General features: G+C 37.6%; 1 protein-coding gene across 2 annotated transcripts in view; it reads left to right on the top strand.

Annotated features, from left to right (window-relative positions):
- GTF2E1 (general transcription factor IIE subunit 1) overlaps positions 1–16,722 on the top strand; it is a 34,505-nt gene extending 17,783 nt beyond the window's left edge. For both annotated transcript variants that reach the window (XM_008051835.2, XM_021709481.1), the window contains 3 exons: positions 3,932–4,133; positions 8,891–9,132; positions 14,907–16,722. In XM_008051835.2, coding sequence (XP_008050026.1) covers positions 3,932–4,133; positions 8,891–9,132; positions 14,907–15,331 — 869 coding nt within the window. In that variant the 3' untranslated portion in view covers positions 15,332–16,722. The remainder of the gene's footprint in view (positions 1–3,931; positions 4,134–8,890; positions 9,133–14,906) is intronic.
- Positions 16,723–17,315: the final 593 nt, after the last annotated feature.

Here is a 17,315-nt window from a genome sequence, read left to right as displayed (position 1 = left end):
GCAAGTAGGGTTAAATCTCCTGCCCTTCACAGTTCTTGATAGTAATTTAAAAGCCATTTTTTTTTTTAGATCTGCAATATGGCCCCTTCTATAAGTAATTTTTGTTAAATCTGGATAAGACTAGAATTCAGGTTCCTATTTACTGTGTAAATTGTTCCCCTATTCTTTTTCATGAAAATAAATCAAAATTATTTGAGTTTAAACTTCAATTCTGAGATTGTCCTTCTATGACATAATGGAATCAACAGTGCTTTCTCTCTTCCCCTAAAATAAAAACATTGCTGTATTATGAGGATGAGGTATACTGACAACATGTTGATTTGTTTACTTAAAGCTAAAGTTTGGAATATGCTATGTTGTATTTAAACAAGAATGGGATGTTTAGGAGGACATTTAAGAAATTTAGATATAACATGAATTTTTAATGATAAATAAATGAATAAAGTATATAAATAATAAAAATATGTTGGATAGTGGCAACGTTAAGGAAAAAGAAAAGGAAAGTGGATAGGATTGTTGGGATGGACAGGGCAGTATTGGAATTTTAGACAATGTTGGCTAGGGAATGCCTTACTGAGGTGACTTTTGAGTAAGGAATTGAAGGAAGTTAGGAGGTTAACCATTTGACTATCTGGAGGGAAAGCATTCTGGGCAGAAGAAACAACAATGCAGAGTTTCTGCAGCAAAGTGTGCCTGATGGGAAACATTGAGGAAGCTGATGTGTGATACGTTGCAGACATGTCACGAGAGGGTTAAAATCTTGACATTTATCTTAGCTATCTTTTTGTGCCTCTACCAGAGCACTTGCTTTAGGGTTTAGATATTAGACACATTTTCACTTGAGGAATGAGATTTCTTCCCTTAAAAACATTTGAAAACTGGGCTGGGCATGGTGGCTCATGCCTCTAATCCCAGCACTTTGGGAGGACGAAGCAGGAGGATCACTTGAGTCCAGGAGTTTGGGACCAGCCTGGGCAAATGTAGTGAGACTTTGACTTTACAAAAAAATAAAAAATAAATTAACCAGGTGTGATGTTACACGCCTGTAGTTTCATCTAGTCAAGAGGCTAAGATGGGGAGAGCACTTGAGTCCAGGAGGTAAAGACTGTAGTGAGCTAGAGTGAGACTTTGTCTCAAAAAAAAAAAAGAAAAGAAAAGAAAAGATAATTCCTGAACTAGTTTAACCTGTCTTTGAAAGTAGTCTTAGTTCTCATCGACAGTCTCTGTAAGTGTCCATCTTTCAATATTCATAGTGAGTCCTATACTAGTGTGTTTTTTAGGTTCATCAGGTTATTTGAGAGTTGTATTCAACCGTACTTTATGTGGCATATTTTTTTAAACTCCCACATGGATTATATTCTTTAAATTTCTGTTGAAGAAAAGAGACTAGGACAGCTTTATACAGTTAGAGAAATATCTAGGATAGCGTACCATCTAAAACCTTTCTAGCCAAGGTCACTACTTATCCTTTGTTACTAAATATAAAAGCTGACTTTCAGTTCTTGTTGGCCTTGAAATATTAGCACCATACCATTTCCTTGAAACATCATCCTATCCCTTGGTTACACCATTTCTGTTTCTCAAGGATTTTTCTTGGGTTTATACCTTCCTTCACTATCTATTCTTCTCACTTTCCTTAATCCCTTTGGGTACTTTGATCTACTTTATGGCTTCAGTTACAACCTAAATGTTGTTGATTCTCATACCTAAATTTCTAAAGCCCTCTCTTAAAGGCCAAGCAGTTGTAATAAGTTGGCTTTTAACATATCCATTTTGGTATGTAAAGCAAATTCATATTGTTAGAAAAAAGAACTTGTTCTTCCTCTCTTTAGTTTGGTAAACAGTATATTTGTCCAGTTGGTTAAACTAGAATCTTTATGTTGATGCCTATTAGTCACAGACCATCAGATAAACACCTGTAGTAAACAAAATTAGATTTTTTGATGCTTTCTGCAGCAAGGGAAGCCACACACCATGGAATGTCAGTATGACAGTCCTGGACAGACTTAAAGAATTTGGACTTTTGTTGGATTTCGGAGAGGATTCAGGGAAGTGGTGGAGGTATGCTCTGGATTGGATACTATGAAGAAGTGGGACAATTCCATGATTGGGTTCTTAATCTAATCTAGGGGGTGAGAAGAATGGGGCGAGGCTAGAACTAATTTGTAAACAAGCAGCAGTCACTTGCGCTAGCTGAGATTTTTTTGTGGTTTGTATGGAGTCCTTTTGTCTGTTCTAGATGTGATCCCATAGTGATTTGAGGTGCCTCACTTCCATCATGGTACAAAGACCTCATCTGATGTTGGTGCTCTATGAGATTCTGTTTGACAGAGAGATGCCACAATATAGCTGTGAGTGCTGGACCACCTTCTAGCTATGAGGGGCTGCTTTTCTCTATCTTTCTCATTTATTTGGTATAAATGTAGAAGTTTAGGTAGCATTTAGACAGCAAGAAGGTAGGTGTATTTTAATAAAGAATTTACATGCTATTGGATGTGTGTGAGGGACAGTAAAGAGATATATTCTGGCCGGGCTCGGTGGCTCAGCCTGTAATCCCGCGCCTTTTGGAGGCTGAGGTGAGTGGATTGCCTGAGCCCGCAGGTTCGAGACCCGCCTGGGCAGCGAGACCTCATCTCTACAATAGATCAAAAAATCAGCCAGGCGTGGTAGCATGCGCCTGTAATTCCGGCTACTGGGAAGGCTGAGGCGGAAGTATCTCCGGAGTCCAGCAGGCGAGGCTGCGGTGGCCGGGAGCGGCCACTGCACTCCAGTCTGGGCGAGAGAGTGAGACTCCAACTCAAAAAAAAAGAAAGAGATATATTCTGGGAATATATCTATAGGATCTAGTGTCACATCAAAGCAGAGATGCCTAGGCTGTTTATTCATTATTATCAATCACATCACATATGGGACTTTTATTTATTTTATTTTATATTTTTATTTTTTTTTAATTGGAGTCTCACTCTGTCACCCAGACTGGAGTGCAGTGGCCACTCCCAGCCACTGCAACCTCGACCTGCTGGGCTCCGGCGATCTTTCCACCTCAGCTGTAGTTCCAGCTTCCAAGTAGCTGAGGCGTGCGCTACCACGCCCGGCTAATTTTTGATTTATTGTAGAGATGAGGTCTCGCCAAGTTGCCCAGGTGGGTCTCGAACCCGCGGGCTCAGGCAATCCACTCACCTTGGCCTCCCAAAGCGCAGGATTACAGGCTGAGCCACCGAGCCTGGCCACATATGGGACTTTTAAAGCTAAATGTTTGCCGGGCACTAAGTACTTACATAGTCTCTTTTAATATTGCAAGTAAATTGAGTTAGAAAGAGGAATGCATCTTCCTGGCATTGGGAATAAGAACTAGACAGGAAATCTAAGTGTGTCTAGTTGTGTAGATTCTTAAGTAATGTTTAAAAGCATGAGTTTAACATAATAGTTTGGATTAATTTGATATGAATGGTGAAATAAGTTTGAAGAAATAGACTGATGACAAAGTATAGGATGACCAGAAACTTTTGGTTTTAGGTATTTATTTGGTTTTCCTCAAAATGTGGAATCAAATGTATAATGTGCAAAAAGAAAGTCATTGGGAAACGATATGAATTGCAGTGGTGAGCTGTAAAGAATTTGGCTTTAAGTAAAAATAAATATGTTAGAAATGTTGTGATTTAAAACTGCTGAAGTTAGGAATGAAATTACTTTGAAATACGTAAAAAAAATAGATGGATAGATATGTGGTGAGTCAAATACAGCAGAATGCTAATTGTAGAATCTAGATGGTGGGCACATGGGTGTGCACTGTACAATTCTTTCAACTTTTCTGTATATTTGAAGGTTTCATAATAAAATGTTAGCGCAAGTGTGGAGGTATAAACTGTTTGCTAAAGGCTTGTCTTGAAAATTTCACCTCCCTGACCTAAGACTTTTGTTTTTACTGTAGGAACTTTCCGCTGTACTTTTTGCCATACAGAGGTAGAAGAGGATGAATCAGCAATGCCCAAAAAAGATGCACGCACACTTTTGGCAAGGTTTAATGAACAAATTGAGCCCATTTATGCATTGCTTCGGGAGACAGAGGATGTGAACTTGGCCTACGAAATACTTGAGCCAGAACCCACAGAAATCCCAGCCCTGAAACAGAGGTGAGTATAGTCCCTGTGCTCTTACCAAGAACACTTTTAAACCTGCCCTTGTTTTACTACCTGTACTTTGGAGCACAAGTGTGGGAAAGTAATTTACCAGGAGACTAAGGGCTATAATGTTGCTTAGGTTCTAAGCTTGCCACACTTTTCTTATTAGCTTGTGCCTGTAATGAAATTGGTTGTTCTGAATGCAGAACAGTGTGGACCTTGGGCAAAAATCTTTAAATAGTCGAGTGTGACTCAAGTACGACTCTGCTTGGTCCTGAAGCAACTCAGCCAATTGTTAGCTAATTCTAAATTAGTTGTGCCTCTTGGGGATATTTGAATTTTCCTAGCCAATTTCTGAAGGCTGAAGTTCTTTAAGGAATTTAGCATTTTCTTTTTTGTTTTTGAAGTATTTTAATTATAAGTTTCTTGCCTTTCTCAGTTTTAAATGCCACTTCCTTAAAAGTTTGGTAAGTGTTAACTATGGATTAATACTTCTAAAAATGGCTCCCTGTTTTTATCAATATTACCTAATGTTTGAATTGCATAGCCTTTGTTTGTTCATGCCATTAAAAACTGGCTTATATTCTTTTTTGAAAAGCAGAAATGAGAATTGGGGTCAGGGAGTGCTCTCCTTCTTTACTCTTTTTTTTCTCTCCTCCTTCTCAGTGACAAGCTGAATTTATACCCACCTGATTCCTTCCATAGAGCTCAACAGTCCAGGTTGTTTGTATAGTTTTTAGGAACACTCTTAGTATTTTATTTCCTATAGTAATGATATTCCAGAATAGCCAGGCCTGAGCAACTGAGCTTCTTTTGGGTGGCTAAAAGCAATTCAGTGTATAGAAAGTTTTGTATTTGTACAAGTTATACATTTTCTAATCTAGCACCATGGATGCTGTTGCCTATGATACTAGAAAATCCAACTCTAGTTGGATCTAGAATCCAAACAGTAGTAGATTGGACAGTAAGAAAATTTGTCTTGCATGACTGATATCATGAGGTAGTACAGTTCAGAATTGGTTAACTTCACAGGTCAATTACATCCCTAAGAATCTTGATTTGTTCTATCTTTGTCTTCTGCTGAATCCAGCCTGTTGGTTGCCCTCTTGGGACTCTGAGGGAGCTAGCCTAGTATGGCTATATCTTTCTAGGTATCACACACAGATGAAAATGTCCAAATGCAGAAAAAGGGACCATCCCTTCATTGTGTCTGACAAAAGCTTTTTAAGACTGACAAAAGCTTTCCCAGAGGGCCCACTTTAACTTATATCTATCTTCCAATCTCTATTGATCATAGAATTGCTTTATATGCCTATTTCTAAACCAGCATCTGGCAAAGGAAATGAAGTCACATGATTGGTACTTAGGCTAGTTAAGGTTTATCTCCTAGGGCTGGGGAAGTTCGAGAGTTCTTTGGGACAAGTAGCCATCAATACTTGAATAAAGTCAATAAGCAAAGTAGAAAAGGAGCCACATTTGATAGGGAACTAATAACATTCATACCACAAGTAGCCTTACATTTTTGTTACTGGTCATTGGGTCTCTTACCAAGAATTTTTTGCTAAATATCTTTTTCTGTCCATTTAAGTTATACTGTAGTTCTAATATAGAAGCCTATGAGGGAAATTGATTTTACAAAAATACATAATGGTCTGAGCTTATGGATTATTTCATGTTGAAATATGCTACAACATGCTCTCTGATTGCTTTCTACACAGTAAAATACTATCTGAATTATTCTGGTATTTCCTCTTCTGCCTGTAGTCATGTGTCCTGATTATCAGAATGCTTCCCTACTGTAATAGCATTCCATCACCACCACTGCAAGCATCCTCCTCTAATGTTCCCCACCTACCACAGTCCAGCTCCCATTCCAAGGTCTTTATTTTGATATCCCTTACTCCATGCCTGAGACAAGTGTTAGTGGTGTAGCAACACCAGAGGCCCAACAACAGCTTGATGTGTCAAGTCACCTTCCTCAGGAATTATGGTGACTACAGAAAGGTAGAAGAATCAGGAAGCAAAGGAAATAAACTGATCAGATTGAAGGACATCCAATAGCCTGGTCATTAAGGAAAAAGGGAGGAAGTGGAGGCAAACAAAAACAGACTGGGCTTCCTGGAGCTGCCAGCCAGACCAAACTATTATTGTTTCCATGTGGTCGAGGGGAAAAACCATTGAAACTAGGTTAGAAGATGTTATCCAGGCTAATATGGCCCTACCAAGCATCTGACAAGCTCCACTGCCTGGTTATAACATCTTGGAAGTGGTATTGGTTGGACTGTTGCATGCTATAGGAGCATAACGTTTTGAAATAGTTCATCCTGCCCCATTGATGTAATAGTCCATCCTGTCTCAGTACAAGAAAAGAAGCATCATTAGAGTGGTATGGGAGTTACCTATACTCAGAGATGATAGTATTTTTTTTTAATAAGTAGCATAATTGTTAGTTTGGTCACTGATCTGTAATCAGTTAAATTCTAGCTCGTCCCTAGGTCAGGAACCAGATACTGCCTTTGTAGAACTGTCTGTAGGCCTAACCTGAGAGTTGTTGGACAGTTATAGCCTTTCGGCAAGTCAATTTATTGTCAATATAGAAAGACTTCCTGTCTTTCTGAAATGGAATTCCTTGCCAGTAACCTTCCTTTTTCTAACATCTCTTAAATCCATTAAAGATCTTTAAAAATTTAGTTTTAAAATAATCTTTCTCTTTTACCTCAGAGTATCACCTCAGAGTAAGAGTTGTATCTTTTAAAAGTTCTAAAATTTGGTAAATAACATAAAAAGATTCAAACATGAATTGTCATTTTTGTTTAATTAAAATCTGCTCATTCTCTCCATAGAAGAAATTTAAATATACAGAAGTAGTGAACTTAAGTGTCTCTCATCTGGATTTTCTTTAGTGTCACATTGGCTGGTAATTTAGATTAGTCTGTGTCTGTGGCAAAGGTAGAAGTAAAATTTGCGGAACCAACTCTTTATGGTTAAAAATATCTTCTTTTAAAAATTGTTCCAAATTTTAAAATTTTGGTCAATTGTGATCAATTGTCTCCTGCCTTAAACTGAAATAAAACCCATCTTGAATTTCTGTAACAGAATACTGAAAACAAAAGGATTTTTAAAAGTAGCCTTGTGTTAATATTTATTTTAAATGTCCTGTTCTTTCTGTCTGATTTTCTTGACTTTTCTCTCCTGAAAGTACTTCTCATACCTTCCTGAGATAGTTTTTAGAGTCAATGCTAAAGGCAAAGAATAGAGGACAACTGTGTTCAGGATGACATATATACAGAGACATAGTAGCCTCAGAAAGAGACCATCACACAGCTTTTGGAGGACAAAACGGATGAGGTAGAAGATAAGAGAATAATAACTGGGGACAGATATGATTAAATTGAGACAAACAAGAAATGGTACAAAAAATGACATCAGATGAGTGCAGAAAGAAATAGAAGGTAGAGAAATCAGTTATTTGCAACTGTAGCATAAGATGTCTATATATAGCAAGACAAATGGGTGGATTGGATAGGTTTAGAGAGAGATGCCCCATAGGACTAGACTTAGAGTGGAGAACAAACAACTGATAGAAAGTTGGGGCAGTGAAGAGGCAAAATAAGTGATCGAGTCGTGGAACAGATAGGACGAGCACTGAGAAGAAAAGGCTGTAGGAAAAAATGGTTTACACAGTATCCCTAGGTACAGAGGTAGGATAATGGAAACAATGCAGAGGCAGTAGCTGGAAAACATGGATTAAGTGGCTGGTTCTGTGGGGACTGGACAACTGGAGGGAGCACATTTTTTAATTGCCAAAGTGGTGGTGGATCTGAAGATAACTAGAGACAGGAAAGGAAGATGGGATGAGCTTAATGTTACTTCCAAAGGATGGTCAGAAACACAGTGCTGTTAGGAAGGGATGTAATGGGCCAATCAGACACACAGAGATACACATCAGAGAAACCTCAAACAAGCATGAGCTAGAAAACCCAAGTAGATATGAAGTGGGCTCAGAAAGAAGTGAAGAATGGTGGAGTAAGCAGAACTGAAGGAAAACACAAAGGAAGCAACTGCTGGGGCAAAATAGAGTGACATATATACAGAGACATAGTAGCCTCAGAAAGAGTAGCCTTAGGAAGAAGGAAGACAAATGAAATATTTGTTAGGTTCAGAATGAGATAGAACACAGAGGAGACAGTCCAAGATCCATGGAAAAGATGAAAGCAAAAGTTGAAGAAAAGTAAAGAAGAAACATGGGGTTAAGTTCATCGGAGGACACTGAAAGGAATATAGCAAAAGGAGTGAGCAGAGAGTGGAGTGAGCAGAGAGTTCAAGAAACATGAAGATAGTTATGAGATAAAACAGTCTGAACTGAGAGGGTTGGAGAGCCGTGCATAGAAGTTGAAGCAGAAAGCATCAGTAACAGGCAGAAAAAGACAAGGCATGAGCTCAGACACAGAATCAGGTATAGTCAAAAGAATTTGGAACAGATTGAGAGTGAAACAAAGAGGTAAAACAGGGAACAGCAGAAAGACTGAAGACTTGACCTAATTCATAGCAAGATGGTGAACATAAGTGACTAGAGAAATGGAAGGCATGGTCAGGCTTAGAACAAGCTAACAGGCAAAGAGGGTCATGGGTAGTAGAGGAAAAACATGTATGTATGATTGCTATATGGCGTTTATTTGTAGTACTTCAGTAATCGTCCTCCCAGCTGCCCTTCTTTTCCAGTGCCAAGACTTTAATTTTCCTTTCTATCCTCTAATTTTTTTATGTAGCAAGGACCATGCAGCAACTACTGCTGGAGCTGCTGGCCTGGCAAGTGGGCACCACCGGGAAGCATGGAGCACCAAAGGTCCCTCCTACGAGGACTTGTATACTCAGAATGTTGTCATTAACATGGATGACCAAGAAGATCTTCATCGAGCCTCCCTGGAGGGGAAATCTGCCAAAGAGAGGCCCATTTGGTTGAGAGAGAGCACTGTCCAAGGAGCATATAATTCTGAAGAAATGAAAGAAGGTAAGAGTAGAAGTCAGTAAAATGGGTTCAGTTGAAAATGAACTTGGCATAGTTGGAAACTACCTGGGTAGTTCTTAGTTTTATTGGTAATCTACTATACCTGTTTTACAAAACATTAATTGCATTATGTCGGGAAGTAAGAAATCGAGTGGTGAGTTTAAAACCAACCAGTATACTTGTATTGTCTTTCAACTTAGTGAAAATAACAAATAGTTTTTTATATCTTCATTTTTAGATTTGAAAAATTGCTCTCTCTTTATCTTAATTTCTTGGAAAAATGCGATTGTGTTCAGGTGGTCATATTCACCTCTTCTTTGATCTTATATTGTCCTAACTTATATGCACTTAATTTTTCTGAATTGGGAGCCAAACTGTACACAGCTCTAAACTTTTTTATGTTGGCTCCTCATAAGTACTAAGGAGTTTCTGCTACTTGATGTATATATAAAGATAACACATGAGTAAAGGAGTAAGCATTCTCACAGTGCAGGAAGATTGGCTAAACTTTATTCTAGAAGATTTTGGAAATCTGTATGAGCCATAATGAATTAAGAATTACAACGTAATCTTCAGATGTTGGAGAATTGCAAGATTTTATTTTTTAAACTTTAGTCTGAGTTACTGGATTCAAGTCTTTGGATGATAATGTTTAGGAGTATGTAGAAAATGAGAGGGTAAGACTGGATAAAAATTACTCAAACTGGAAAGCAGAGGTGAAAGGGAGTCTTGTATCTCTGGTTAGATTTTGTCAGCATAAAAATCTATATGCTGCTATTTCCAGGTAATGTATTACAACTAATCATCACTAATATGTCATCTGAGTTTTTTTTTTTGGGGGGGAGGTTGGAGTTTTACTCTGTCATCCAGCCTGGAGTGCAATGGCATGCTTATGGCTACTGCAGCTTTGACCTGCTGAGCTCAGGTGATCCTTCCACCTCAGCCTTCCAAGTAGCTGGAAACATAGGCGTGTGCCACCACCCCCAGTTGATTATATGATTTATTGTAGAGATGAGATCTCGCCAGGTTACCCAGGCTGGTTACAAACCCCTGGGCTCAGACATTCTTTTCGCCTCAGCCTCCCAAAGTGCTGGGATTACAGGTGTGAGCCACCATGCCTGGCCTGAGTATTCTTTAATGTTAAAGAATCATCAATAACTGAAAACCACTTGCTTTTCGGGCTTTTTCCTACTCTCTTTTCCCTTCATGAGTAACACTCAGTATACTATATATACTAGAAATTGTGAAAGTAGTATGGAGTTGGGTAGTGATGATAAAAGCAGGTAATACCTCTAGTGTGATTCTCTTTGGTATTTTAATTCCAGTAAGAAAGTTTTCCTTGGCAACCAGCCATACTTTACTCTCCCGCCTCCTCTCTGATTAGCTTGCTGTGTTTAGTTATTTTGATTAAAGTTTTTTTAGATTATATAGGAATTAGGCTGTACAGCTACTCAATAGATTTCTTTTCTCCATCTTGGCTTCTTGCCTGTTCTTAAAGCAACCAAACCTTCTTTTCTTTGAGCTTAGAAACAAGGTTGGGTGAAGTAAAACTATTGGGGTTTTTTTGTTTTTTGTTTTTAATAAAGATGTGGGATACAATTCAGGGTTAGGTATACAAATATTGATTATGTAGATGCCCTTGTTGATGAAGTGTGCCCCTCCCTCCCTCCCCAGCAGTTTCCCTCAACTGCCAATCCCACCCACCCTCTCCTGACAATTTCCCACCAATGCTAATCCCTTTCTTATAGTATAATTGTTCAAGGTCTGCTTATGAGTGAGAACATATGGTACCCTGTTCTTTGTTTCTGTGATAGATCATTGAATGTGATTGACTCTAAATCCATCCAAGTTGCTGTGAAGTCCATATGTTTCTCCTTCTTTATGGCTGTGTAATATTTCATTGTGTATATGTACCACTTTTTAAAAAATCCAGTCCAGCTTCTATTGGCAGCAAGTTTGGTTCTATGTTTTTGCTGTTATAAATAGAGCTGCTACAAACATATGTGTGCAGGTATCTTTTTTGTAGAATGATTTGAGTTCCTCTGGATATATTTCCAATAGGGGAATTGCTGGGTCATATGGAAGGCCAATTTCTAGTTCTTTCTGAGATCTCCACACTGTCTTCCAAAGAGGTTGCACTAGTTTGCATTCCCACTGGCAGTGTAGAAGTGTTCCTTTTTCTCCGCTTCCTCACCAGCATCTGTTGTTGTTTGTTTTATTAATGATGACCATTCTTACTGGGGTTAGGTGGTATCTCAGTGTGGTTTTGATTTGCATTTCCCTGATGATGAGTGAGACTGAGCACTTTTTCATGTGTCTGTTGACTGCCCGTATATCTTCTATTGAGAAGTATCTATTCATGTCTTTTGCCCACTTTTTAATGGGGCTGTTTGTTTTTTTCCTTTTGGTGCGTTTGAGTTCCTTGTAGTTCCTAGATGTTAGGCCTTTGTCAGACATGGAGTTGACAAATGTTTTTTCCCATTCTGTGGACTGTCTCCCTGCTCTCTTGATGGTTTCTTTTGCTTTGCAGAAGCTCATTAGTTTGATGAGGTCCCACTTGTCTATTTTACAGCATGGGCATTTAGGGTTCTTATCTGGAATTGGTTGCCAGTTCCAAAACTATTGTTAAATAACATTATATACAGTTAAGATCCTAACCTTAGCATTTTATGTTTTCATTTCCTAGAATGATAGAATATGAATTGTATGGGCCTTAAATAAGTCAACTACTTAAGTTTTGTGAATATTTCTTTTGACATAGAATAGGGTAGTGTGTTGTCATGTCTCAATTTTCTTTGTTAAGTTTCATGATGGTAGAATAGGTTCTATCCAGTGAATGTATGAAGTGAGTCTTATTTGTCCTACACTTAGTTTTCCTCAAACTTTAAGTCATGTTAATATCTTTCAGAGTTTTGTAGGCTTCAATCATGTCTTCATAACTGTACTGAAAGTGCTCATTCTTTTTTATTCTGCTCTTCATATAAATAGTCCTCTTTCCCACTGCCACCTCTACCCACAGTTTTTGTTTCTTTTAATTGTCTTTCTCTGGACCATATCCAGTTGTAATATACTTTACTTAAGATCTAGTGACCAGAACAATATATGTTGTTCATGTATGGATTCATCTTTAATTATTTTAGTTTTCCTGTATTTTTCTGGTTTTTACTTGACATTTTGTTTGCTACTTTGGTTCTGGAAGCATGTAAGACCAACAACTTTAGTACTAGGACCCTGTCCTGCCTTGACTCTGATAGCCTGTATCATGTCTTTCAGTATGCTTTATTTTTGTTTTTATTCATTTATGTATCTTTTTTACTTGGGGTCTTGCTCTGTCACCCAGGCTGGAGTATAATGACACAATCACAGCTCACTGCAGGCTCTGTCTTCTGGGATCCAGTGATTATTCTGCCTCAGCCTCCCAAGTAGCTGGAACTGCAAGCGTGTGCCATTATGCCTGACTAATTTTTTTTTTTTTTTTGTAGAGATGAGATCTTGCTGTGATGCCCAGGCTGATCTCAAACTCCTGAGCTCAAGCAGTTCTCCCACCTCAGCCTCCCAAAGTACTGGGATTACAGGTGTGAGCCACTACACCTGGCCTCCATATGTTTTAGTTTTTTAGTTTTTTTTTTTGAACTTGTCAGGGTAGAAATAGATCTGCTACTTCTCTGTCCACTTATATAACCTTCAGCTCTTCCTGTATTTTTTGCTGCAGCTTGGCCTTTAAGCACCCAGATTTGGTGCTTATACATAGTTTCCGTATACAGCATCTTTTATAATTTATAACTCTATTAAATATGGCTGTTCTTAGAACTACTATTTCTGTTTACCATCCAAAGATTTGCTCACTTACCCTTGTTTGTTTTTTTTTTCTTCTTCTGTCTTCAACTATAGCAGAACAATTCCTTTTTCCTTCAAATCTCTTCTTGTCAGAAGTCTGTTAGATGTATCTTAACTTAGTTTACAAAACTAATTTGCTTTTCCCCTAATTTTATGTTTACTTTAAACATCAATCAAAATACTGAGTTGATAATATTGAACTATTTAGAACATTATTTTTAGGAGCAATTATTGCCTTAGAGACTTGCATGCATTCCTTATATTTTTTCTGTTGAAATATTGCATTGGCAATAAGAGTTCTAGAGAGGAGGTTCAGCCTTTGGTAATGTTTTGATGTAGTTAAGTATATTGTCATTTTAACATCCATGATATCAAAACCTTCTTTTTTTTCTGAACTAAACTTTTAACTTGTTCGTTCCTGTTTTCCCTTCTCTCTCTTATCTGCCCAGTATCTTTTCTTAGGAGTTCTGTACTTTCCAAAATGTCCAGGATTACAGCTAATCCATTCTAACGTATTAATGAGAAAATGTTTCCACTTCATCCATGGTCAGAATTGATCATTTTTGGGCCTTCTCTCAATGATGATGATGATTGTTAGATAACACTATTCTAAGTACCTCCTTCTAGGCACTTCACATTCACTTAATCCTCACAATATTCCAGTGAAGTAAATACTATTATTATTTCCCTTTCTGTACTTGAGAAAATTGAAGCAGAGAAAGATGAAATAACTTGGGCAAAATCAAACTGCTTTAGGGTTAGGATTTGAATTAAGGGGTCAAATCCTAAGCAAGACTTTTAATCTTTTTATGTATTTTGAATGGTAGTATGTTTGTTAGTATTATCAGAATGCAGAATACAGATATTTTTTAAAAATATTTTATCTCCAATATATCAGATAAGATGTATACATAAGATGATAGGAGTTGCATGGTGAGAGAAGCTTCATTCCTAAAATTAGTTTCCTTTTTTATAAAAAGTTTGAAGTATGCTTAGTTCGCTTCAAGAAAGTAAAATCTCATTTATTCACTCATTCATCAATTATTTATTCAGTACCTAACAAGTAGCAGATACTATCTAGGTACATGGAATATATCAGTGAATAAAAATAGATAAATATCTCTTGTAGAAGAACCTAAATCCCTGAGAAGGGAGTAACAAGACAATAGATATAAGTTCTTTAATATATTACAAAATAAGTGGTATGAGGGGAAAAATAGAGCATTGGGAGTGTACGGATGGGGTAAGTTAAAAGAAGATGACATTTACGTGAAGACATGAACGATGGGAGTTAGCTGTGTGGATACCTAAAGGAAAAGTATTCCAGCATAGGGGACAGGTGATACAAAGGCCTTGAGGTAGCAGTGTGTCTGATGTGTACTGGAATACCGTGAAGACCACTGATGCTGGAGCAAAATAGGCAAGAGGAAGGAGAAGAGTTAAGAGGTAGCTGGTCAGGAAGGGTTCCAGGTGCTGTCAGACCTTCTAAGCCATCTGAGCAAGATGAGGAGCCATGTTTTAATTTCCTATTGTGCCAGCTACTATACTTGGTCCTTCACAGATGTTATATCATATGTTATCCAGAACCTCAGAAGGCAGATGCTTTTATCACCCTACTTTACAGCAAAAGGTATTGAAGTTTAGAAATGAAACAATTTGCTCAAGGTGGTACAGCTTGCGTGTAGAAGAACCAGGATTCAAATCCATGCTTTATTGTTCTTAAAACCCATGCACTTAATCGTTTTGCTACTTAAACTCCAGTTTGTAAGAAACATTTTAATATTTTGTGGACAGCAGCTCAAGAGATGGAACCATTGAAGTCTGTATTATTTTATTACATTATTATGTATGTAAATATATTGAAATAGTACCTATTTTATTAGTTATGGAGGAATGCCATTTATATTAAGAATATTGACTTTCTGAGTTTTATTCTCCAGGGGGCATAGATAATGCATTTCAGGAGCGTGAAGAAGGCCGTGCAGGGCCTGATGATAATGAGGAAGTCATGCGCGCACTGCTCATTCACGAGAAGAAAACTTCCTCCACCACGACTGGTTCAGTGGGGGCAGCTGCTCCTGTGACTACTGCCACTGGCAGTGACTCAGAGAGTGAGACCAGCGAGTCAGATGATGATTCTCCGCCCCGTCCGGTGGCTGCAGCTGCGCATCATCGGGAAGAGGATGAGGAAGAAGATGATGAATTTGAAGAAGTAGCAGATGATCCCATTGTCATGGTGGCAGGTCATCCATTTTCCTATAGTGAAGTGAGCCAACGGCCAGAACTGGTGGCCCAGATGACTCCAGAAGAAAAGGAAGCATATATAGCAATGGGACAACGCATGTTTGAGGACCTTTTTGAGTGAGCTTTCCCTACCTTTCCTTCTTTCTCCAATGTTCATTTCAAAAAGAATTCCCTATCTTTGAATAAAAGTGTTTATGTGGCTTTCTGCCCCTCTTGATGTAAAACAACTGTTAATCTTGTGCAAAGATAATAAAAGAGAAAGTTTGTTTTTTATGCCAGAAACTTCCCAGCAAGGTAGTTTGGGTATAAGTATTCCCTTCCCTGCTGGTACTACAGTATTAATATTTTACTGTATTTCCATATCTAATTTTTTTCTTTCCTTAAGACAGATTTTTCTCCCTTCTGAAATAAGTGAAGGAAATCCATAAGGTAAATTCTTCCTGTTCACCTGCAGAAGCCTACTATGATAGGTAACAAAATTCACTGATCATATGTTTTTAATCTGTTCTGACAGATTGTTCCCAAATTCCTCATATTGTTGCCAACCACAGCAGCTTGTCAACAGGCAAGTCGTTGATTGGGGGGGAATATCCTAAAACTTCCTCAAATTCTGAGTATTTCCTCAGAATTGAGGTTGGTGTATAAGGGAAGGTAGGAGTATGTGTGAAAGAGGGATGAATATGCCTGAGTCTCATGATTAATGTCTAAGTCAGTTCTATGTCTCTCGAACTGACCATGCTGGTGGATTTATTGTTTTGCTTAATGCCTTTTGGATTTGGCACAATAGAAAACAAAGGATGCTTGGTAAACCCTTATGAAGAAATTAGAAAAAACATGGACATTAGATAAGTCCGTGTGAAAAGTTAAAGAGTGGACAGCATTGGGACAGTAACTTAGAACTGCCTGAGTTTGATCTGATTTGGAAATCCTTTATATAAAGTTGAGACTGGTCCTGGTTTTCCCCCTTCTCTATAGACCTCTTGTCACTGCTATAAATTATTTATTGATGCCATTACAACAAAAGTCAACATAGAACAATTGATTACTCCTCTCTGCCCCTCTGCCCCCTCTCTTTCTAAACATCATTGAAGGCTTTCTTTGTCTCTCTTTTGGTTCTTGTCAGACATGGTATTTTAGAATGCTTCTAGTATATTGTTGAGCACTGTAACCTCAAGGAACAGTTTATTTTGGATTCTAATATGTAGCATGGTATTATTCCCTAAGGCAGAACTTTAAAAATAAAGAACTTTCATACAAAGGTCTGTAACAATTGTATTTTTTGTATTTTTTTGCATTGTAATTTTTATGTATTTATCATTTTATAGTACATGAATGAAGTTAAGATAGCATTTTAGAGTATCTGAGCCTTACATGAAGTGATGTTTCATTTACCTACATTGTATTAATGACTGAATATTGACTATCTATTTTATACTGACTGAAATGTGTTAATTTCTAGCTCTGTAACATCTTAGAGCATAATTAAAGTGGATATTCTTCCTATTAAAAAAAGTTAAAGACTTTTTTTCTTTTATTGGTCATATTATTACAAATAACAGATGCATCATATATGGTCTAAACTTTTTTGGCAATACGTTGCCTTCTTAAGAGTGGCCCTTACATATGTACCTTGTATACATGGAGTATTAAACTTTTGCACTTGATATTAGCCTAAAGGCTGAGAAGTGATGGCATTCAACTTTTAAGCATGTTTTTAAAACTTTCATAGGTCTAGAAAGATGTTAATTTAAATAAAATGATAATTAGATGTTAATTTTTAAAATGTGGGTAATTTTTAAAACTTTGTTTTATGTATGTATGTGGAATTTGTGTTAGGGAAAAATGTCACAAGTGAATACAAAAGTATGAATAAGGGTATTCATTGCAGTGGTATTTGAAATAGAGTGGAAAGGTAGATATACTCACTAAATGTGCACTAATCAGGGATTAAATTAGTTTCTCATGAACCACATAGTCATGAAAAAGAATATATTGATGGTACACACCTATAGTCCCAGCTACGCAGGAAGCTGAGGTGAAAAGATTGCTTGAGCCAGGGAGTTAGGAGCCTGCGCAACATAACAAGATCCTGTCTCCAAAAAATA

The sequence above is a fragment of the Carlito syrichta genome, unplaced genomic scaffold (assembly GCF_000164805.1).
Source record: "Carlito syrichta isolate Samal-C Ts95f unplaced genomic scaffold, Tarsius_syrichta-2.0.1 Scaffold237430, whole genome shotgun sequence".
NCBI lineage: Eukaryota > Metazoa > Chordata > Mammalia > Primates > Tarsiidae > Carlito > Carlito syrichta.
The sequence above is the reverse complement of the archived record's forward strand: the minus strand, read 5'-3'. Positions and strand labels throughout refer to the sequence as shown.